A 22,909-nucleotide genomic window follows, 5' to 3' on the forward strand; every position below is an offset into this window, starting at 1 on the left:
TGATAACAGTTAACGAATAAAATGCTGGGGGGTTACTCCATGGGCCTGAGCACACACAGACACACAGACACACAGACACACAGGCACACAGGCACACAGGCACACAGACACACAGGCACACAGACACACAGACACACAGGCACACAGACACACAGGCACACAGACACACAGGCACACAGGCACACAGACACACAGACACACAGACACACAGACACACAGACGCACAGACACACAGACGCACAGACACACAGACACACAGGCACACAGGCACACAGGCACACAGGCACACAGGCACACAGGCACACAGGCACACAGACGCAAGGCTTTACCTTTCCTGAACACCGGAACCTCCGTGTTCCCAAACAGAGACTTGGCCTTCTCGTAGTCATTGATCACAACGTCGTAGTCTCCCTGCAGCACAAAACACCAAATAAATGACATGTACACTTTACGCTTCAGTACTCGTGGTGATAAACTCAGCCCTACGAAGCGGTACTGAAACAGCCAGAACTCCTTCGTAAAATTCACTTTCGAAAAATCTTTTTTTTTTTAAATAATCATTGAACAAAAATGGGTGAGACTGACAGCTGAGCTTGTCAGCGGACCTCTCCATTACACAGCACAGTCTATTCACAGATATTCAAGAGAACCAAAATGTGAAAGACACAAATGATTCTGCTGCAGTGATTTTGGGTCACTTCTTGTTCTGCAGTGTTCATATACGCAGGACCTGACAGCAGAATTGCTCCTGATGCTTTCATGCCAGGTGGCTGCCTGACGGTGAATGGTGTTGTTTGCAATGCCATTGTGAAGCCAAAGAATATTTCACATAGTATAAAAATATAACATATTATTGTTCTTGTTTTATTCTTATTATTATTATTATTATTATGATTACCATTATTATTATGATGATGATTGTTGTTGTTTTGTTATTATTATTATGATGATGATGATGTTGACGATGATGATGATGATGATGATGATGATTATTATTACTTTTATTACCTTCTGAATGTTGCGCTCGATGTTAAGCGGGAGGTTGAAGAGGAACTTAAAGCGCTGCAGGACGTTCAGGGCGTTGCGCGTGGAGTCGGCCTTGTCCTTACGCCCGAGCACTTCCTGAAACAAGGTGTCCGCCGTGTCGCTCGCCCCTGCAGGGAGGGAGGGAGAGAGGGAGAGAGAGAGGGAGGAGGGAGGGAGAGAGGGTGAGATGGAGGGAGGGAGGGAGAGAGAGAGGGAGGGAGGGAGAGAGAGAGAGAGAAGAAAATTAGACATCGCAACGGTTGCAAACTCTCATTTTTCTTACTGAAATTGAATATGCTGTAAATACGCAAACATTACAAAAATTTATTTTGCAGCAGCGTAATACACTATAATATCTTATAATGTCAAAAATATATTTGATATATTCATATATTTGATAATCTACTGTGAAGTGTCACAATGTATTTACATTGATGTTATTTCACTTTAATTTAAAATATGTAACATTTGCAAAAAGGTAACATATAACAAATCGGTCATCGCTATTTTAAAATTAAATTAATTCTTTAAAAAAAAATAAAAAATTCTATCCACCATTTATAATCATGAATACATAGTGATTTACTTTTGCCAGGAAACAGTGGTTTATTCTTTCAACTACCCAGAGAGTGGAGAATAATGAAGATAACTGCTGCAGGAAGCAGGCAAAGCCGCTAACAGAAGCAATGCTTTCATTTAAAAAATGGTATATTTGGGAATATTAGCATTTAGTAATCGCGACAAGCTAACAATGAGACTAATCTAATTTTCGCTGGAAGATTCCGCGTTCGTCGTCTGTTCACGCGACAGTGCTAAAAGCTGACGCGGAAAGACGATGACATCAGTCTTGGCGAGCGAAGGGGGGGGGGGGCATGGGGGGGTGACGGCCATTTTCTGTCTCCGTGGGTGGTCTGAACGATGCCAAAACACAGACTGTCAAATTCTTTAATCATTTTTTTTTTTTTAAGTGCATACAAGCCATCTAAACGAAAACATTTACGCAGCCAGCCAATAAAATATTTCGCATAGCTTCCCGCTCAAACTGCCTGACTGATTCCTCATCTCAAGTCTCGATCTGATATCCTGATTAAATTAGAAACACTGAGGCATTACTGGGAGCCATTTTGGGGTGGTGGGGGGCATGGAGGGGATGGAGGGGGGTGGGATTTTTTAAGCTGAATGCCCATTATTACAAATTCAAGGTCCGTCCGCTCTCAGCCCGTACGAGATTTATTTCTTTTCTTTTCTGTCGCTTTTATCTTTTCTCCCCCCCTCCATTTGCGATCTTAAGGGAGAGTACCTGTTTGTTGACCTTCCGTTACATGAATGAAATTATCACGAGCGAATGAAAGGGTGTACGTGAGGTCTGAGGGGGTGGGACAGGCTCCTGTCAGACGGGGCTTCCTGTGGGAGGGGGGTCCCACCAAACAGAATGAAAGCAGTGTTTATCGAGGAAGCGGGGAGGCGGTGGGTGAGGGGGGGGGGGGGTCAGAGCCTCGTATCGGGCCGTCTGCGCACCAGTGACTGGGTCTGCAGAGCTGCCCCCCCACCACCCCACCGCCCAACCGTCCAATAGCACGCTTCCTTTCCCAGTCCTCACATTCTGGAACCTTGCTGATCAGTAAAGCCACCGGAATTACAACTGACAATTTATTTCTTCAACAGCAGATGTAGGTTGCCTGAGAATGTTTGATTCTCAAATTTAAAGCTGTACACTGGGCATATCTCAAAAATCTTAAATTTTATAAGGTTGTCTTAACGGTAATTTAAAATTTTGAATTTTCTTTTTTCTTAAAATTTTTCTACCCAAATTCAGAACCACCGGTCAAAACTGGAGACCCATTTCTCTCTTGCAATGACCTTTGCCATTTCGGGAGGGATAAGGGCAGCATTCAGGCTTTGCAGAGACAAGTGTCCTCCCCTAGAGATCAGTGTTTTCTGCAGCAGAGTGCCGACTCCTCCAGTGCTGGCTTTCGCTGCAGTCACGTAATGAGAGGAGGAGAGAGAGAGAGAGGGAGAGAGAGAGAGGGAGAGTGTGAGAGAGAGAGAGAGAGGGAGAGAGAGAGAGGAGAGAGTGTGTGAGAGAGAGAGAGAGCGAGGGGAGAGTGTGAGAGAAAGAGAGAGAGAGAGAGAGAGAGAGAGAGGAGAGAGAGGAGAGAAAGAGAGAGAGAGAGGGAGAGAGAGAGAGGGGAGAGGGGAGAGAGAGAGAGAGAGAGGGGAGAGAGGGGAGAGGGGTTCTTACGGTTCAGGACGTTCTCCAGTCTCTGCGTCATGGACCCCTCCACTTTCTCCGTGCCGTCAGCCTCCAGCTTTTGGTGAATGGCTGCAACAATAAACACAGGAAAGGCCTCAGACCCTCGAACCCGCGCTCCGGTCCCCCTCTCCAGAGAAACCGCTCGCCTAATGAAGATCGGACTAATTAATCACACGTGAAGCAGCAAAATCAATAAAGCTCTTTCACAAAGTTTAGAAGAAGAAGAAGAAGAAAAAAGAGCGACGTGAACGTCACTCCGCACTTCTGCATTTCAGAAATAAAGATGTAAGGGCCAGACAGCCGTGTGCGTGAGAACGGCAAACGCAACGTGCTTTTAATTTCAGTCTCTGCGCCGATGTGTAACCCAAAATCTAAATACAGCGCCCTGCACTGCAAACAATAATAAAAAAAAAAGCCATTTGTAACTTCCAAGTTCCCAATTTTTTTAAAACTACTTACTACATTTATAAATTCAAAAGATCCAAGAACATTTACGCTCTTACAAAATGCAGGAAATATGACAATAATTAGAAAAAGAATATTTTCACCAGGGGGAAAAAAAATCACAGTAGTTTAAACCTTTTTTTATTCTCCAGTGTAAATCTAAGTCTAAGCAAATCTAAGCAAAAATAATAAAATTCCATGTCTGCTGCTGTTGACTTAGCCGCTATCTGTATCTCCTTACAAAGAAAGAAAAATCACAAAAATACCTTTTGACCAATGAAAAGCCTCGACTATCTCTCTCACCATCTTCCCAACAAATTCTGCAAACTTGCAGCGTGAAAACATCGCCATTCTTTTCAAAACACAAACGGTATACAGAGATTTCCACGCGCGGACAGGACTATTTTAAGAAATCTGTCATTCAAAAAAAAAATCTAAAAAAAAAAAACTCTCAGCCGCTGGATTTTGACTTGCGTAATTCCGGGACATTTTCAATTTCAGGAACCGAAGGTAAAACAATAAACAGCCCTCCCCGCGATTCCTGATGGCAGATAACCCGGGTGGCCCCGGTGTCTGCGGACATCTCCCCCCACCCACCCCAACCACCCCCCCAGGGCCGCCGCCGAGCCCAGGAGGGTTCCCACAGAACAGGGGGCCCCCCCCCGCTGGCTCCAGCATAATCCAGCCCCACGTCGCCTCTGCCCTTCACCCAGACCCGCACACACACACACTCAGGCCAGGCGGGAAGCCAAGCCAGAAGCAGCATCTCCGGGGCCATCTTACTTGGCCAGGGCCACGAGGCATCAAAATGGCCGCCAAGAAAGCCAAAAAAAATAACTTCATCGCCGAAACAAAAAAGAAAAACGAGCTACCGTTCGCTGGAATATAACGCACGAGCAGATGACACTGCAAAGGCTTAAGGCCCAAATGATGTGCGTTTCCCACCGATCTCAGCAGTGGCAGAGGTGGGTAGTTTGGGAGTTTATTTTAGCACTGGTAGTTTTGATATCGATTTTAGCGGTGTAAGCGATGATTGTTTTGGCAGTGCTTTGGTGGTGGAAGCGGTAATCATTTCGGTTTTGATATTTTAGTGATGTTAGTTTTGATATTGATTTTAGCAGTGGTAGTTGTGGTAGTTTTTATATTGTTTTTCGCAGTGGTAGTTGTGGTAGTTTTGATATTGATTTTCGCAGTGGTAGTTTTGATATTGATTTTCGCAGTGGTAGTCGTGGTAGTTTTGATATTGATTTTCGCAGTGGTAGTTTTGATATTGATTTTCGCAGTGGTAGTCGTGGTAGTTTTGATATTGATTTTCGCAGTGGTAGTCGTGGTAGTTTTGATATTGATTTTCGCAGTGGTAGTTTTGATATTGATTTTCGCAGTGGTAGTCGTGGTAGTTTTGATATAGATTTTCGCAGTGGATGTGGTATTGATATGATTTAGTGGTAGTTTTGATATTGATTTTCAGCAGTGGTAGCGTGGTATTGATATTGATTTTCGAGTGAGTGAGTTGATATTTTTGCAGTGGTTGATATTGATTTTGAGTGGTAGCGTGTGTTTGCAGTTTCAGGTGGCACGGTGGACGCTTTTACAGGGGAAACAGGAGCTTTTAATTTTCCCCGGTTTATTTATTTGAGAGGGGAAGTGCGGTGCGGTGAGAGGGGGAGAGGTGTTACTTCTCAGGGCCCGGGAACAGCCTGTCATCAGGGGCCAGCCTCCTCCGATCCCCCCCCCGGCCTGATCCAGGCTGCTCCAGCCCGGCCGCCCTCCCCAGACAAAGGGCCAAACAGGCCGGGGCCAGGGAGCCTCCAAGCCCCACCGCAGCTGCCCACATGAACAAATAAATGCTGGGAGCTGACCGAGCAGCCAGACTGGCGTGACTCCACGCAGGTTTATTGACAGAAAGGAGGAGGGCCGGGAGGGGGAGGGGGGGTTTGGGATGGGGGGTGGGGTGGGGGGTTGGGTGGGATATGGGGGATTGGGGGGTGGATGAGCCTGAAATAGACGCAACACAGTTTTGAAGGAAACTGTAGAAAAAAACAACTTTAATTCTGAATTCTGTTGCAGAGGAGGGGGGGGGGAGTGGAGTTAGGGTTATTTTTAGGGTTTATTTTAGCCTTTTCTCTTTTTTCTGGGGTCGGGTGAAGATGACATCCTGTCAAACGTTCTCTCCTAAATGTACTAACTGGCCAGCAGGAACAAAACAAAACAAAAAAAAAAACTTGTGCCTCTCTCCAACACAGTGAGGCCTGTCGTCAGGGACACAAAACACAAACACGACTCATCAGACACCAGCTGAAATCAACTAGAATACAGAGAGCTTAACGGATAGAAAACTGAGCTGGATACAGAGGCATCAGTTCCTGTCTTTTTATGGAGGCAGACCAACCTGAATTTAGTTTGTAGTCATCACCCTAACTTCCAGATGAGAGGTGGGTGAGGGCTGCAGTTTTGATGAATCGTGTTGTCGAGCTGGACCACACCTGACCAGGCCTTTCTGGATCCATGTGTGGTTCCGTGTGGTTCTGTCTGGTTCGGTGCAGGCCTTTCTGATTCTGTCCGGTTCTGTCCGGTTCTGTGCGGTTCTGTGCGGTTCTGTGCAGTTCTGTGTGGTTCTGTGCAGTTCTGTCCAGTTCTGTGCGGTTCTGTGTGGTTCTGTGTGGTTCAGGGCAGCTCTGTGTGGTTCTGTGTGGTTCTGTGCGGTTCTGTGTGGTTCTGTCCGGTTCTGTGCGGTTCAGGGCTGAGCTTGTGCGTCGCAGTGCCCTTCATCTGAACCGCACGCGACCATTCAGGAAACAGAAACGCTAACAATGAATTACAGGCACCTTGTGTGTATGAGAGAGTGAGTGTGAGCTAATGGAAACGTGTTCCTGTTTCCTCTCCCGCGTCTACAGCACGGTGGCCATTTTAATCACAGGGGCTGGCGGGCTGTCTTTTTTCCACCCTAAATTCTGTCCGAGCGCTGCCGTTATCGGCTCCTTGGCACGGAGACGACCGTTTTCTGGAAGCAGGGTGCTTTTGTTTGAACCCGGGACGGGGAGTCTCCCTCCGATTGGCCTGCCGGCTCCCCGGCTACCGGCAGACGAACGGCAACCGCCACGCACGCGTTAGCCAGGATCTGTGACATAGCGTCCGCGGCATAAACCACGTCCACCCGGTAAAACAAGGGCAGGAAACACGATAGCGCAATTTACACGCGTGGAACACAAGTCACGGGATGGATTTTTTGCCCTTAAAACAGCGGAAGGGAGAGAGAAGGTTCCAGGCCGGATGACCTGAACATGACACGGCTAATTCCCTGGTTTGAACCCCCCCCCACACTCTCCCTCCCCCCCCGGTATTATCAGTGTATACACAGAGAGAAACAGTGCCGTTTTGGTGCGGTGATAAATTTGGGGGCGTGACGTGCTGCCAGTAAGCACTGGGAGGAGAGTGTTGGCGTGGCCATAAACCCGGCCGTGAGGAGGCAGCTTTATTGCGGGCCTGGGGCTATCCGTTAGCTGCGCGCGCTCACGGCTCAGCCATGAATTTGGCCCGGTTTACAGTACCGGACATGCTTTACGCCGACCGCCCCCTTTACACTTCAGTGTTTACACTGCCGTCGCTACTTTCCCACAGTGCAGACCATAATCTTCTATTCTTTCATCTCTCCATTGCCTTCTCCCTCCATCCCTCTCTCTCTCTCTTTATATCCTCTTCTACTTGCACTCTCTCTGTCAATATCTTTTTTTAGCCTTCCCCTCCTTGTTCCTCCCTCTCTCTCGCTCTCTCTCTCTCTCTCTCTCTCTCTCTCTGTCTCTCTCTCTCCCTCTCCCTCTCCCTCTCCCTCTCTCCCTCTCTCTCCCTCTCTCTCTCTCTCTCCTCTCCCTCCATCCCTGTTCCTGTGTGGTATCTCGGGAGGCTGAGTCGTGTCAGGCCTGCAGCTGAGCAGCGGGGCAGGTCTGCCTCTCGTCAGCGAGGACAGGCGGCCGGCGCGGGGAGGCCTCCCATCGTCCACAGCACGCTATCGGCGCTGCGTCGCTGCTGTGCCGTAACCATAACAACCCCCGCCAGGTCTCCGCGGTTCCCACCGCCGCGGCCCCGGGGCCTGGCCTAGCCTAGCCTAGCCCCGCGCTTCCAGGAAGTGAACTTCGGCGACATCCTGGCATTCAGGAGCCCCGGAACGTTCCGGGTGCGGCGATAACGAGCGGGCCGCTCCGTGCGGTAACACGCCGCGTCCCGGCTGGGGCTCTGAGAAGGTTTCGGAACGCTGGGACGGGTTCCTTTAGAACAACTATGGGGAGCAGGCTGGGTGAACGTTACTGCAAATCCAGACCGCTGTCTGTCAGTCTGTCAGTCAGTCTATCGGTCTGTCTGCCTGTCTGTATGCCTGTCTGTCTGTCAGTCTGTCGGTCTGGCTGTCTGTCTGTCTGTCTGTCTGACTGTATGTCTGTCTGGCTGTCTGTCTGTCTGTCTGTCAGTCTGTCTATCAGCAGTGTTTCCGTGGAAACTCTGCCTCCAGGGGTTTTGCTCACTGAAGTGTTCAGTCAGGGGTAGACTGACATTCACTGACCTGAATCAAGGGTCCAACCTGGGGTCAGAGAGGGGTCCACGTCTATCCCCCCCGCCACTCCCCTCCCCAATGCTCTGATTCTACAGAGACGCCTCTGACAATGCCCGATTCCTGTTTAAACCCCAAAACACCACCCCCCCCTCCGGGAGGACCAGGCGACCCCAAACTGATAACCCTGAACCCCAGCGTCTGACCCCGGCGACCTCCGGCCGATCTTACATGACCCCCCCCCCCCCCAGCTCTTACAGAGAGTCACCTCCGCAGCTCAGGCTCAGCACACAGACTGTCTCCCGCCACTCAAATACCGCCATCAGTCACAGTCTCTACTTTTCTGGGGAAAAAACATTCCTCTTTTCTTCACGCGTAGACGGTCAAAATAGTGGTGACTGGCTGCTTCCTGCACCTCGGCCTGTTTGTGGAAATGCACGGGGAAAGACTGCAGCCAATAGACGAGTCCCCAACTCCTCACCCCCCCCCCCACCGCCCCCCCCCCCCAGTCAGGGAAAAGTATTAACGACACGATTAATCAAAGAGGCAGGAGCGCCTGACGAATAGCAGTCACCCTCTCCGCGTGTCGTTCCGTTTATTTACACGCCCACACTCAGGGCGAGGTGAGCAAATTCTCCTTTTTTCTTTTCTTTTCCCCCCTTCCCTTCCCTCTCTCTTTCATAACCCCACAGCTCTTTTCCCGAAAACTGCAGAAAATGCACCGCTCGAGAGGCGCGGCGCGGCGGAGCGCGGCTCCCAAGCCCCTCCCTCAAAACGCAGCGGGGGGAACGAAGAGCACCGGTTACCACGGCGAGGAGGCCCAAACGAAGCCTGGTCAGATGCGACCCGGTCTCCTATTTCTGCGGGAGGGGCTGTTTGGACAGGCGACCCGCAGTGGAATTTGGAGCGCAGGACTCATTCCCCCCCCCCCCACCGTCCCCCTCCCCCCGCAGCAGCTAGGCTGCGTTTCTCCTGCAGACACTCGGCTGCTCAACGCAACTGCGCAATATGACTGCGCAGTAGAGTCTACTGGGACAGCACTGCGCAGTAGAGTCCGCGTGCTTCTGCAAACAGGGTGAGATACAGCACAGCTCTGACAGCAGCAGCGTGTGCTTTTACTCAAGCAGAGAGGAACACCTGCGAGGGAAGCATTACTCACGGTCTGCCCGCTGCAGAGTGTGTGTGTGTGTGTGTGCCTGTGTGCGTGTGTGTGTGTGTGTGTCTGTGTATGTGTGTGTGCATGTGTGTGCGTGTGTATGTGTGTGTGTGTGTGTGCGTGTGAAAAGGCCCAGCTCTGGCTTTGAGCTCACAAATCAGGAAAGCAATAATAATAATTCTGAAATAATAATAATAAAAAAAATATTTGTAAACAAAAAGGGAAATAACCAACAGGCTAAGAGGGGACTAAAGAGACAAAATTCATTTTTTTATGACAACATAAATAACATTAACGATGTGTGGGTGTGTGTACACACTGCCTCCTCTACAGTCCCCTGAGCATCGGGGGCGGGACCGCACTACACAGAGAAACCAGCAGGTGGTGACCTCGAGCCTGAGCGCATGGATGGAAGCGAGCCGGTATCGTTTTAATGAAGATAAATTAACCATGGTGTTGTGATTGGCCAGGACCTCGACTGCGAACCTCAACACTGGACGCCACGCTTCCCCCCCCCACCCCCCAACACAGTGCAAATTATTCTCTTCAATCAAACCTTTAAAAAAAACATAACGCCCGACAATCCATCCTGACGTTAGAAACGGCTAGCCCCGGCGAGAAGGCCCACTTAGCCTGGGAGACGCGGAAACGCGCGGGAGGCGCTGCTGCTAATTAGGTCAGCGTTTCCTATAAGTGTTTTCTCTGAGCGTATTAGCGTAGCTTAAGTCAACATTAGGCAATGGAGGACCAATCACGCCGGGACAGACGAGGGGCCCGACCCAATCATGCCAGGACAGATGAGGGGCCTAGGCCAATCACCCCAGGACAGATGAGGGGCCTAGGCCAATCACCCCAGGACAGATGAGGGGCCTAGGCCAATCACCCCAGGACAGATGAGGGGCCTAGGCCAATCACCCCAGGACAGATGAGGGGTCCGGAACTCCACCGCATGGCTGTAGCGTAACTGCACATCACAACACACCGCCACACACGATCCACACGCACACACACACACACGCACACACACACGCACCACACACACATCACACACACACACACACACACACACTGCCCCACACCCCCCCACACACACACACACACACACACACACACGACACACACACAGCACACACCACACACACACACACACGCACACACACACACACACACACACACACACACACACACACCACACAACACACAAGCACACACACACACACACACATGCGCACACACACGCACACACACACACATGCACACACACACACACACACACACACACTCATACACACGAATGGAGAAACTCTGCCAGTGGCATAAACACCGGGGTACAGGATTCAGAGCTTTAAAGAGGCTAAAGATTGAGTGCCTTGTTCCTGTTTAAAAACCCGGCTATGCGCCCATGTTTCCAAACTCCCTGTTCAGAGCTCTAAACACCGCCGATGATTGGGTAAAATGTGTGTGAAATTAGGTCTCTTTTTTTCCCCAAAAGAAATGTAAAAGAAACTGAACACCTCAACCGCTTTCAGCAACGGCACACCATATCGAATGATCTCTTTACGAAGCGCTTATTTATCTGGGGCTAAACTCAGAACAGCTGAACGCTTTGGGCTCTGATTGCCGGGCTCCTCTGCAGGCCCCTGCTGAACTGGCTGTGAACAGAGGGGAGAGGGGAAATACAGACACTGGGCTGAACGATACAGTGAGCAGCCAAAGCGTGCTGTGATTGGCTGTGTGCTGGCAAAACCGCATCCCATGGGAGATAAAGCTTGCTGTGATTGGTTGCGTGCTGGCAAAACTGTGTCCTGTGGGAAATAAAGCGTGCTGTGATTGGTTGCGTGCTGGCAAAACCATGTCCCATGGGAGATAAAGCTTCCTGTGATTGGTTGCATGCTGGCAAAACCGCGTCCTATGGGAGCTGACGTATGCTGTGATTGGCTGTGTGCTGGCGAGACTGTGTACGACACTGAGGACGATGATGATGATTATGATGACGAAGAACCAGGCTAGCGGGGCAGAACTTTACCCCCAGGGCGCAGTTCCAAATTCATCCTCAGGGGACAGTCACTCATTAATCACTTGTCCTGTCGTAATACCTCCCTCCGAAAACCCACCACCACACCCTTCCTCTCTCCCAGCCCCAAAACAACAGGCAACCAGTCTAAATTAAATACAGCCCCCCTCCCTCCCCCTTCTCGTCTGGGACACTTACCTGCCAGCGCGTCCTGGGCCTCGAAGAAGGTGCTGAGCCCCCCCTTAACGTAGGCCAGGCTGCCGTCGTTCTTCTTATTGGCCTGTTTCCGCAGGTTTTGGGCCGCAATACGCAGCTGCTCAAAGCTAGAGAGAGAGAGAGAGAGAGAGAGAGAGAGGGAGAGGATAGGGGAGAGGGAGGGAGAAGAGGGAGAGGAGAGGATGGAGAGGGAGGAGAGGAGAGAGAGAGAGGGAGAGTGATGGGGAGGGGGAAGAGGAGAGAGAGGGAGAGTGATATGGGGAGAGGGAGGGAGAGAGGGAGAAAGAGGATGGAGAGAGAGAGAGAGAGACAGAGAGAGAGCTTCTTTCAGTAAACCCGGATGCCCTGGTCTGGCATGTCGGAGGTGTGAAAGGCTGCTCTGTGGTTTGTCAGGCAGCTGAGCTGAGGGCCTGTGTGAAGTGTGAGCGACGGGTTCGAGGCTTCCGCTTTTAAAACTTGTGCAAACAGAACATCATATCAGCACTGTCACACAAGTGCAGTGAGACCGGCACGATAGGGGACCAGGAGGGACTGAGATATTGATTGAAAATATATAAAATCATAATGAAATTATGGCAATGCTGTAAGACTGTAGGGAGGTAGAGGGGCGGCCAAATTTAAAGGGGGAAAAAAGGAAAGTGAGATGAATGTAAAACAGGTACAGTTATCATCTAAAAACCGCTTCAAACAACGTCTGAATGAGTGGGGAGGGGGTTGGGCAGCGGCCCCCACAGCATCGCCCCTGCCAATGCAAACTCACGGGGGGGGGGGGGGGGGGGGGTACAGTCACGGGTGCTCCCAAAAGCAGAGGGACACCTGAGATGGGTGTGCACACCTTTGCTAACGTTCATCTGACCTGAAACCTAAAACATCAAACCTTAATTTCACACCTTGTTATTTTCTGATTTTTTTTTTTGGTTTGACCACATAAATGATCAGCCAAAAAAAAGATCCCCTGATCCTCTATTTAAAAATTTAAAAAACTTCCACTCAAAAAAAAACTGCACACAGAACACAGGAGCTGCCAGGCATAGAGAAGTTCTTAGCGGTTAGCGGTTAGCAATTAGCATTTAGCGGTTAGCGTGCATGCGCGTTCATTAACCTGGGCCTCCATTCCCCATCACTCAACTGCCAAGTCCGTGTTTGCGTTTGACAGCCAGCGAAGTAATAGAAGTGCGGCTGACTTCCTGCTTCCTGCTACCTGCCCACCAGCCCTGGGGGTGGGGGGGGGGGGTATTTGTTTATACACGCCGAGACGTTCTCTCAGGAAAGTCATTTTGGGACCAAATCAAGAGTTTCCTCTGAGGAATAAACACACACACACACACACACACACACACACACACACACACACACACACACACACGCAGGATAACCGAAACACTGGGGCTAGCCCTCCGCGCGGTTCCTGTTATCTGGGTGAAGTAAAGCGTAAAAGGGGGGCGAGAGGGAGAAGAATTAGGGGGCGTGTAGCAGAAGAGCGGGAAGAGGTCCTTGCGCGTGCGACCGAGTTCGACCTCGCTAACACTCCCGCTAAAACGCTGCCCTGCCTCGAGGCCGACTCGCCGTCCGGCGCCGATTTCCCCGTCCAGCAGAGAGAAAAGTCACCATGGGGAGCAGAGAACTCACCGGCTAAAGGCCGAACTATCGCTCGCGGCCCAACCGACGGCAAAGGCAACGGAATAATAAGCTGCTCGGTCAGCGCGCCTCACACCGCACGTAGCTCAGCCAGGGCTGGGGGGGTGCGGGTGAGCAGCCGGAAGGTTCCGGAACTTGCCTGGTGCTGGAGTGGTTCTCGATCAGGTACCAGGTGGCCGAGAAGTTCTCGCTGGTGAAGTCTCCGCTCATTCCCGGGAACATGGACTCCAGGTCCTTCTGCGCCACCTTGGATCTGGAGGCAAGAGCACAGGGAATTCGCTGAAGTTTCACCAAAACAACCAGGACCTGCTGGCTAAAAACAAGGGGGGGGGGGAGGGAGGGGAAGAACAAAAAAACAAACCAAAGCCTCAAAGCGAAACAGACTCCACAGTCCCAACATCACAAGCTTTCTCCTGTCGGAAGGGACCGAGAAAATATTCTTAAAATCTTACAGTCGACGACATCAGAATGATCGTGAACATTTTTCATTTTTAGCTTCTTTTTTCTCTTTCGGTTAACCCTAACCCAACTCGTTTATTTTCTCTGAAAGTGATTTTTTTCCGGACATATATATTTATGAGCTGAAAAATGATATGCATAAATAAATGCAGTTTTTGGAGACGGTCCTGTCAGCGCTCGAGAGCCTCGTTTCAGACGAGCCTCGTTTCAGATCCTTATCGGCTCCTCTGCCTCGGAGATCCCCAGAGGGGAGGGGTTGAGTGATGTCATCACCCCTCCGCGCATCAACGGTTTTCTCTCTGCGCCGCTCCGACTGACTAGAACTTTCCACGGCTTCTAACGCCCCCATGTCAAACCTTTAGGCCTGAGAGGTCATTCAGTGACTTCACACGAAGAAGAGTACAGTCATAAACGTGCACAGAAAACTGCGCTCAGGACTTGCGTCAGGAGCAACAGCCTCTTACAACGGCCCAATCTAAGAGCACCAAGGTGAGCACCAACAAAACGATCCCGTGGGCTTACACGGAGAGACGTGAAGTCCTGGACGCGGTTGGGAGCCTCGGACGGCCGCACCTTGTGTTGGGCCCGGGGCCTCTGCGCACAGCGAGCGCCCCTGCCCTTCTGCCCAGCGATGCCCAGCGATGCCCGCACGTGGCAAACGTTTCTAAACAGACCAAGCCCTGCGGGCTGCAGTGACACATCCTCCAAACGCGTTGTTATGGTGATCGCGGGCGTGGGAACGCGATCCGGTGAATTCCGTTCCGCTCGCTCCGTACAGCAACTGACTCGCCGACAGAAACCGGGTCGCCAGATTTAGATTTTTTTTCAAAACCGCGCAGACATGGACACACACACACACAAGAAGTTTGGGTTTAGTGACCGGGGGAGGAGAGAGGAGGGAGGGGGGAACAGGGAGCAGAGGAGGGAAAAAAAAGTAACAGTGGAGACGGAAGAAAGAAACTCACTCCAAACTCGACCGTCAAATTTCAATCAATTGTTCAGGCTGTAAATTCACACTGTTCAGTCGGGACAACAAACCGGATGTGTGAATATAATCTGGCAACCGGGCATTCTGGTCTAAAAGCCAAGCATCTGGCAACCCTGCGGTGAGGCAGCGCTCGGAGGAGCGTCAGTAAGACCGGTCAGAACCGGTGATGACCCCTGTGACCTCAGACTCACAGTGCTTTGACACAGACGCGGGCCGGCCAATCACAGTGCAGCAGACAGGCCCGTCGGCCAATAGGAGCCAACGGTCAACAGAGACCTGGAAAGGGCGGTTCCGCAGCGTGCGGAACTCGAGAGACGGGGGTCTGGTTCTCGGCCGGGCCGGACAGACGGGCCTTTTCACCGTGCTGGAGGTGACTCCACAGCCTGCACTCAATCATAAACGTTTCTGTTTAACTCTGACTTGCACATGAACGCACGCGCCCACTTCACTTCGCTAAAAGTACGTTTTCTGAGTGCCGGGAGTTCAGCCGTGCCAAAACCTAACTCTCCAAACTGCGTAAAGAAGAAAAGTAGCACTTCGGTAAAAAAGAAAAAAAGTCAGGACAAATGTTTCTTGAATCCATGCCTACGCGTGATGAAAAATCAGTCAGTCCAGCCCAGCAGTGAACTGGACACAGCCTCCTGGTTTAAACAGGCCAGCGAGCTCTTTCCACACCGCAGAATAACAGCTCCTTACTCACAGCCCTGCGTGGCACGATACGTCTCCTACCGCAGCGCTGTCCTGGGCAAAATCTGCGCAAACGTGACTCAATAAAACAATCGCCCCCTCCAAATAAACCAAAAAGCACTCAACAGAGCTGCACCGGCTGCTCACACACTGATACTCACAAACACGCACACACATATACACTCAGACACACACACAAACACATGCACACACACACGCACGCACAGGACAGCTGTTGTTAAACTTCAGACGGCAGGAACGAGTGTGCGTGTGAGTGTGCGTGTATGTGTGTATGTGTGTTTGTGGGTTTGTGTGTGTGTGTCTGAGTGTATATGTGTGTGCAAGTGTGTGTGCATGTGTCTGAGTGTGTGTGCATGTGTGTGTGTGTGCCTGAGTGCGTGTGCATGTGTGTGTGCATGTGTCTGAGTGTGTGTGCATGTGTGTGTGTGTGCATGTGTCTGAGTGTGTGTGCATGTGTCTGAGTGTGTGTGCATGTGTGTGTGTGTGCCTGAGTGCGTGTGCATGTGTCTGAGTGTGTGTGCATGTGTGTGTGCATGTGTCTGAGTGTGTGTGCATGTGTGTGTGTGTGCCTGAGTGTGTGTGTGCCTGAGTGTGTGTGCCTGAGTGCGTGTGCATGTGTGTGTGCGTGTGTCTGAGTGTGTGTGTGCATGTGTGTGTGTGTGTGTGTGCCTGAGTGCGTGTGCATGTGTCTGAGTGTGTGTGTGCATGTGTGTGTGCATGTGTCTGAGTGCGTGTGCCTGAGTGCGTGTGCATGTGTCTGAGTGTGTGTGTGCATGTGTGTGTGCATGTGTCTGAGTGCGTGTGCCTGAGTGCGTGTGCATGTGTCTGAGTGTGTGTGTGCATGTGTGTGTGTGTGCCTGAGTGCGTGTGCATGTGTCTGAGTGTGTGTGCATGTGTGTGTGCATGTGTCTGAGTGTGTGTGCATGTGTGTGTGTGTGCCTGAGTGTGTGTGTGCCTGAGTGTGTGTGCCTGAGTGCGTGTGCATGTGTGTGTGCGTGTGTCTAGGTGTGTGTGCATGTGTGTGTGTGTGTGTGCCTGAGTGCGTGTGCATGTGTCTGAGTGTGTGGTGCATGTGTGTGTGCATGTGTCTGAGTGCGTGTGCCTGAGTGCGTGTGCATGTGTCTGAGTGTGTGTGTGCATGTGTGTGTGCATGTGTCTGAGTGCGTGTGCCTGAGTGCGTGTGTGAATGCGCCTGAGTGCATGTGTGGCAGAGTGCAGTACCGTTGTGGCCAGCAGGGGGCAGTGTGAGACCAGGCAGGCTGCGCGTGAGCGGCGGGGCCGTGGGAAGAAAGCTCCGTGGTGCCGGGGGGGAGGCCGTGGAGCCCCCTCCCCTCATTAGGGACCGTCCGGCCCAGCGTTTACACGCGGTTTGATCCCCGCTAATGACCCGCGCAGAACACAAACCATCGCCATGACCCCCTCCCATCGCTCCCGCTCCACGCCCCCCACCCCCCCCCGCCACCAGCCCGGCCCCGACGTCACAGGACTCAATTAGCGCTCCCCGCTGACGGCCTCGTCCCCCACCCCCCCCGGCTGTGGGAACGGAGTGTGATGGCGATCTTATCGCCGCGGCGACCACGCCGATGGTGCCAGCGGCGCTGTCCCGGCGCGTTCTAACGCCCCGGAGGCCATATTTCTGCACCCCCCCAGGGGTTTTCGGGGCGGACCTCAGGTCCACACGCAGTGGGGACTTCAGCTCCCCTCCCATTAAAGGGGGGAGGGGGGGGCTTGGTCGCATACACCGCACCCGTATCACTCAGAAGGATCGCTGGGGGACGTGTTTAAGGAGGAGCACAGCACTGCGTGTTTTAGGCTGTCCCACATCACGGAATGAGAACCTTCCAAACTCATTCCATTTGTGGAAAGCTGTAAAATACAGTAAATTAAATGTTATTTTTTAATGGCTGGACCGCAACAGCGGGGCCAGCCAGCCAGCGAACGGAGACGCGGCGTAGCGGGAGCCCAGAGACTCGGGTTCCCCCCCTTGTCCCGCTCGGAGCGAAGGCAGGGCCGGGCTGACCGCAAGAACCCCTCCCTGTCCCACCCTAATCCCCCTGCTGTCGATTGGCTGTTTTGGCAACGACCTCCACTTGCCATTTTTCCCTGGGTCGTTATTCTGCAAACAGCATGAACAACTCATCAAGGCCCCTGATTACACACAAAAACACATCATCCTAGTGCAGAGCAACGTGAATTAACGTGATTACACCCCTCCCTCACTCAAAAACCACCATTCCAGAAACCTAAAAAAAAACCTGGCTCGACTTCTTCAGAAGCATTAGCTATTAGCCAGGGTTAGTCTACCCAGCCGCATAACGCTGACCCATAACTCAGGGCCCACATATTTAGGCATACTTCTCAGTGTTTGGAGAAACATCCACATAACCCCTCCGTGGTGTAAATGGTACGGCCCTCTTCCATAAACACGTGTAGCGGACCGCTGCTGAGTCATCACAGCACGGGGGGGTGCCAGGCCTCAATTAGGCCCATTCATCACGCGGGATCAGCGGAGGGCCTGTTCTGTTCCGAGCAGCGCTAACCCCCCCCCCCCCCCAGGCGTGAGTCACGGCCTCGCTATTACCGCCCACAAAATCCGCGCAGGTACCCGCCAGAGATCCGCTCACGGAAAACCGCCACGGAACGGCACGGAAAACCAGCACGGAATGGCATGGAAAACCAGCACGGAATGGCATGGAAAACCAGCACGGAATGGCATGGAAAACCATCACGGAATGGCATGGAAAACCAGCACGGAATGGCATGGAAAACCAGCACGGAATGGCATGGAAAACCAGCACGGAATGGCACGGAAAACCAGCACGGAATGACATGGAAAACCAGCATGGAATGGCATGGAAAACCAGCATGGAATGGCATGGAAAACCATCACGGAATGGCACGGAAAACCAGCACGGAATGGCATGGAAAATTGCCACGGAATGGCATGGAAAACTGCCACGGAATGGCACAGAAAACACCCCACGGTCGTCGTCTCTGGTGTTCGGCTTTGGCCAAGGTGAGCTGAAATAAAGGCGAGGACGCTGCAGCCCGTCCACTGAAGCGCTGAAGGCCTGGAAGGCCAAGCCTCCGCCTGCAGATTTCACGGCTCGTATTGACGTCTTTGTTAAAAAAGAAAGAAAAGAAAAAGAAAATCACATTTGTTAGCGATTAAAACGCTCAAGGTAGCCCTGCAGCGCTTTCCCAGAAACGTGAAACACGAGCGTTCTTCCATTCAGGCGTTCGGGAGATGAGGTTTCCCAGTGATTGATGTTGTTTGATATTTCCCCGTGCAGTAAAAATAGTGTGTAATGACTGTCCTGCAGCAGCTGGACGGGACGCACCGAGACTGCGTGTCTTCGAGCGTCGCCACAGGGCCTGTTTACTGCGGTGCGGGGCGACTGTGCGGCTGTGACACGCCCACCGCGGTCCGAAAGAGAGCCCATTGTCACACAGGAACAGCAGATTCCGCCCACACCCTCTCTGAGCGGTTTGAGCCTACAGGTCTGCCGAGCTCGCTCGTGAGTCACAGGCCAGGGAGGTGTGTGTGTGTGCGTGTGTGTGTGTGTGTGCGTGTGTGTGTGTGTGTGTGTGTGTGTGTGTGTGTGTGTGTGGGTGCGTGTGTCTGCGCTTCAACTTTTTCAATTAATCTCACTAACGAGCTGTTGTGTGTATATGCACATGTATGTATGCCTGTATGTAAGTTAATCAATCATATTAACGTTTTATGAACTGCTGTGCGTGCATATGTGTGTGTGTGTGTGTGTGTGTGTAGGTGTGTGTGTGTTCCACGTCTGCAACCAGAGGGAGACTCACCAGCACAGATCAGTAAGCCCAGACACATTTCACAGAACAATGCGATTTGCCTGTGTTTACACTGCTAAATGACAGACAAGCAGTGTGTGCGGGGAGAGGAACAAGCCCCATTAATCCATCACATATGGGCTCAAAGAGACGCAGTTTCCCCGCCCGCCTGCCTATGCGGAGGGGGACCCTGGGACTGCACACACTGCCCCCTCATTGCGGCTCTGCAGACCGGCTCTTAATTTGCCCCTAATCCAGAGTTGCTGGAAGCAATCATGGGCCTGGAGCAGGAATGCTAGGTACTGCTGGGGTGTGGTGGAGTCGTGAGGGGGGGGCATGAGTGTGTGTGCGTGAGTGTCTCGTGTCTGTGTCTGTGTGTGTGTGTATATATGCATGCATGTGTGTGTGTGTGTGTGTATCTCTAAGTGTGTGTATAGGTGACTGTGTGTGTATGTATTTGCGTGTCTGTGTGTGCGTGTGTGTATATATGCGTGTGTGTGTGCGTGTGTCTCCAAGTGTGTGCGTGTGTGTTTGTATGTGTGTGTGTGTGTGTGTACATGTGCTTGTGTGTGTGTGTGTGCGTGCGTGTCTCTAAGTGTGTGTGTGTGAGTGTGTGTGTGTGTGTGTACATGTGCGTGTGTGTGTGTGTACATGTGCGTGTGTGTCTAGTGGTTTGTGCGCGTGTGGTGCTGTCGGTGGTGTCTGTAGTGCATCCGCCACCCCACACCAACTGGTCAGGCACACCTACTTGTCGATGTCAATGCCGAGCGGATTGGCTGGGCGCAGGGACAGGGGGGAGATGCCCTTGTTCCGGTCGGTGCGCATGTCGTAGTAGTTCATCTCGTCCACCCACACCGCAGACTGGTCCAGAATACCTAACACCCCCCCACACAACAGCAGCTGGAGCTCAGACAGGAAGTACACACCTGCCCACTGCTCGCTCATGCAAACCTCATACAACACGCTCTTAATCACCCTCGCATATATGACACGCTCTCAAACACGCTCTCAAACACGCTTCCTCATACGACACGCTCTCAATCACCCTCGCATATATGACACGCTCTCAAACACGCTCTCAAACACGCTTCCTCATACGACACGCTCTCAAACACGCTTCCCCATACGACACGCTCTCAAACACGCTTCCTCATACGACACGCTCTCAAACACGCTTCCTCATACGACACGCTCTCAAACACGCTCACGCATACGACACGCTCTCAAACACGCTTCCCCATACGACACGCTCTCACACACGCTTCCTCATACGACACGCTCTCAAACACGCTTCCCCATACGACACGCTCTCAAACACGCTTCCCCATACGACACGCTCTCAAACACGCTTCCTCATACGACACGCTCTCAAACACGCTTCCCCATACGACACGCTCTCAAACACGCTTCCCCATACGACACGCTCTCAAACACGCTTCCTCATACGACACGCTCTCAAACACGCTTCCCCATACGACACGCTCTCAAACACGCTTCCCCATACGACATATGAATTGAATTTGAATTGAATTGAGAGGGAGATAAAGAGAGAGAGAGACAGAGAGAGAGATAAAGATGGAGATGAAGAGAGACAGAGAGAGAGAGAGAAACAGACCCAGCAGGGGCAGCCACTCAGCCCTGCTCACCTATTTTCTCGGTCTTCAGGAGCTTGAAGGAGACGGTGGAGGTCCCGTTGCCCCCGGACTTGGTGGAGACGATGATCTCCCCCTTGTCGTCCTTGGCCGGCCCCACCCGGCACACGATCTTGCTGCCGGACATCCATTCGGCAGTGAGCAGGCAGTTGTGTCCGCAGATAGACAGCCCTGGGGGGAGGGGGGGGCAATACCAGAACGTTAGCATAAATTCATTTAAAGACGCTAAAATAATGATGAACAGGTAGACACTTCCTGATGGGGGGGGGGGAGGCCTTCCACAGAGAAAAGGAGCAACCTCACTCCCTCCCTCACTCACTCAGGAGGAGGAGGAGGAGGAGGAGGAGGCTGTGGGCGTTACGCTCCTGTCGCCGGGTAATCACCAGGGGTCAAAGTTCAGACAGGGTCAGGACCCCAGTCTTGTAGGTGGCCGACCTGTCTCCACCCCCCCCTCCCCCCTCCCTAAAATGAGTCCGGCGCTCTCTCAGCCCGGCCCCTCCGCCCCCACCCCCCGGGCCCGGCGGGACAGGGCGCTCGTCATCACCCACTCTACAGGACATTTATCACGCCCCCCCCCCCCCAGAGACGGCCGATGTTTCGCTCCTAAGCAGGCAATTACCCATTCATCTCCTCTCCCTGTTTCTACTGCCCCCGCCCCCGCCGCCCCTGCTGCCGCCGCCACCCCCGCCACCGCCGCCCCCGCCGCCGCCGTGGGGGGAGGGGCATCAGCCGTTACCAGCACACCAAACCCAATCAGACCAGATCACACCGGATCGGACCGGATCAGACCGGTCCGGCCCGGCAGACAGCCCCCCTCTGTGAGGTTGAGGGGCATCGGGGGCAGGGCAGGAGCGAACGAAACACAGCCGGCCCACACGTGTGGAGCGACCCATTAGCACTTCATTTCTACGGCTAATTTTAGCCGGTACGCGGGCCAGAGGTCGTGTCAACACCCCTGAGTGCCTGTCTGTCCTTCTGTGGGTCGCTCTATGAGCGCGATAACTAAGGAGATGACAGGCAGACGTGGATGACAAATATCAGTATTGCTGCTTATTGGGCAAATAATTTTTCTTTTTAAATGTTAGAGCTGCTATGTGTTGCATTTGAGGCTATTATTGACAGGCCACTTCATCTGATAGCCAAGGGTATATACAGGCCCTTCCAGTGCCACTTCAGTTCTCACTGAATGCCTTAATAAATATATACAAAAGTATCTGGACGCCCCTTGGTCCTGGGGCTGTTTTTCATGGTGTGGGCTAGGCCCCTTAGCACCGGTAAAGGCTAAATTTACTGGAACTAAGGAATGCAGTCACGTAGCCATCCGCTGCGTCCGCGGGAGAACAGAAAAAACGGACGAATTGCAGATGGAACCACCGCAGCCGTGAGAGGCTAGCAGGCGCGTTAGCCCCGCGGCGGGGAAACCGTGGTGGCGCAGTGGCGAGTTCCAGCCCCCCGAAAATCAGCCAGGGTGCCCCCCCCCCCCCCCCCTCCCCGGCCCGCAGCGCATACCAGCCCGGCCCGGACCCACCGCCAGATCCATCTTGCGATAATGTTTTCCGCGGCTTAAAGTACACCTACAGTTACAAGTGCAACAATCTTTCCAATAAGCGTGTTATGTGTCGGGGCCTAAGGTGGATTAGGGGCGGGGGGGGGACTGGGGGGGGGGGCGGAGGCGTAATCAGGAGAGGCTTTCTCATTAAGCCCTCACACGGGCTATGAAAACAGGCCGGGGCCGCGAATCAAACAGGGAGGGGGGGGGGCCCCGTGCAGCCCCGTGTGACCCCAACACCAGCCTCCGCCGAATCAGACCCCCCCCCCACCCAGGAGAGGGGGGGGAGCGGGTTTTAGTCAACACTCATTCAGTGTAAATTTGGGAGAAGGCTTTTTTTTTTTTCCTTTGAAAGCTTTTTCCTTGAAACGTCCCGGGCCTGTGTACTGAGGGCGGGCGGCTTGGCCCGGCTTTTGACAAAAAAACAAAAGAACGGGACGGCTTTATTTTATTCTTCTGCTCGT

The 22,909-nt window shown here is 52.4% G+C and overlaps 1 protein-coding gene across 1 annotated transcript in view; it reads right to left on the reverse strand.

Annotated features, from left to right (window-relative positions):
* exoc2 (exocyst complex component 2) overlaps nucleotides 1-22,909 on the reverse strand; it is an 80,807-nt gene that overhangs the window by 40,276 nt on the left and 17,622 nt on the right. The window contains exons 3-9 of the mRNA XM_064334147.1: nucleotides 20,891-21,067; nucleotides 19,993-20,119; nucleotides 13,428-13,541; nucleotides 11,633-11,757; nucleotides 3,269-3,349; nucleotides 1,009-1,154; nucleotides 330-411 (exon numbers count right to left, since the gene is read on the reverse strand). Coding sequence (XP_064190217.1) covers nucleotides 330-411; nucleotides 1,009-1,154; nucleotides 3,269-3,349; nucleotides 11,633-11,757; nucleotides 13,428-13,541; nucleotides 19,993-20,119; nucleotides 20,891-21,067 — 852 coding nt within the window. The remainder of the gene's footprint in view (nucleotides 1-329; nucleotides 412-1,008; nucleotides 1,155-3,268; nucleotides 3,350-11,632; nucleotides 11,758-13,427; nucleotides 13,542-19,992; nucleotides 20,120-20,890; nucleotides 21,068-22,909) is intronic.

Source organism: Anguilla rostrata, chromosome 4 (assembly GCF_018555375.3).
Source record: "Anguilla rostrata isolate EN2019 chromosome 4, ASM1855537v3, whole genome shotgun sequence".
Taxonomy (NCBI): domain Eukaryota; kingdom Metazoa; phylum Chordata; class Actinopteri; order Anguilliformes; family Anguillidae; genus Anguilla; species Anguilla rostrata.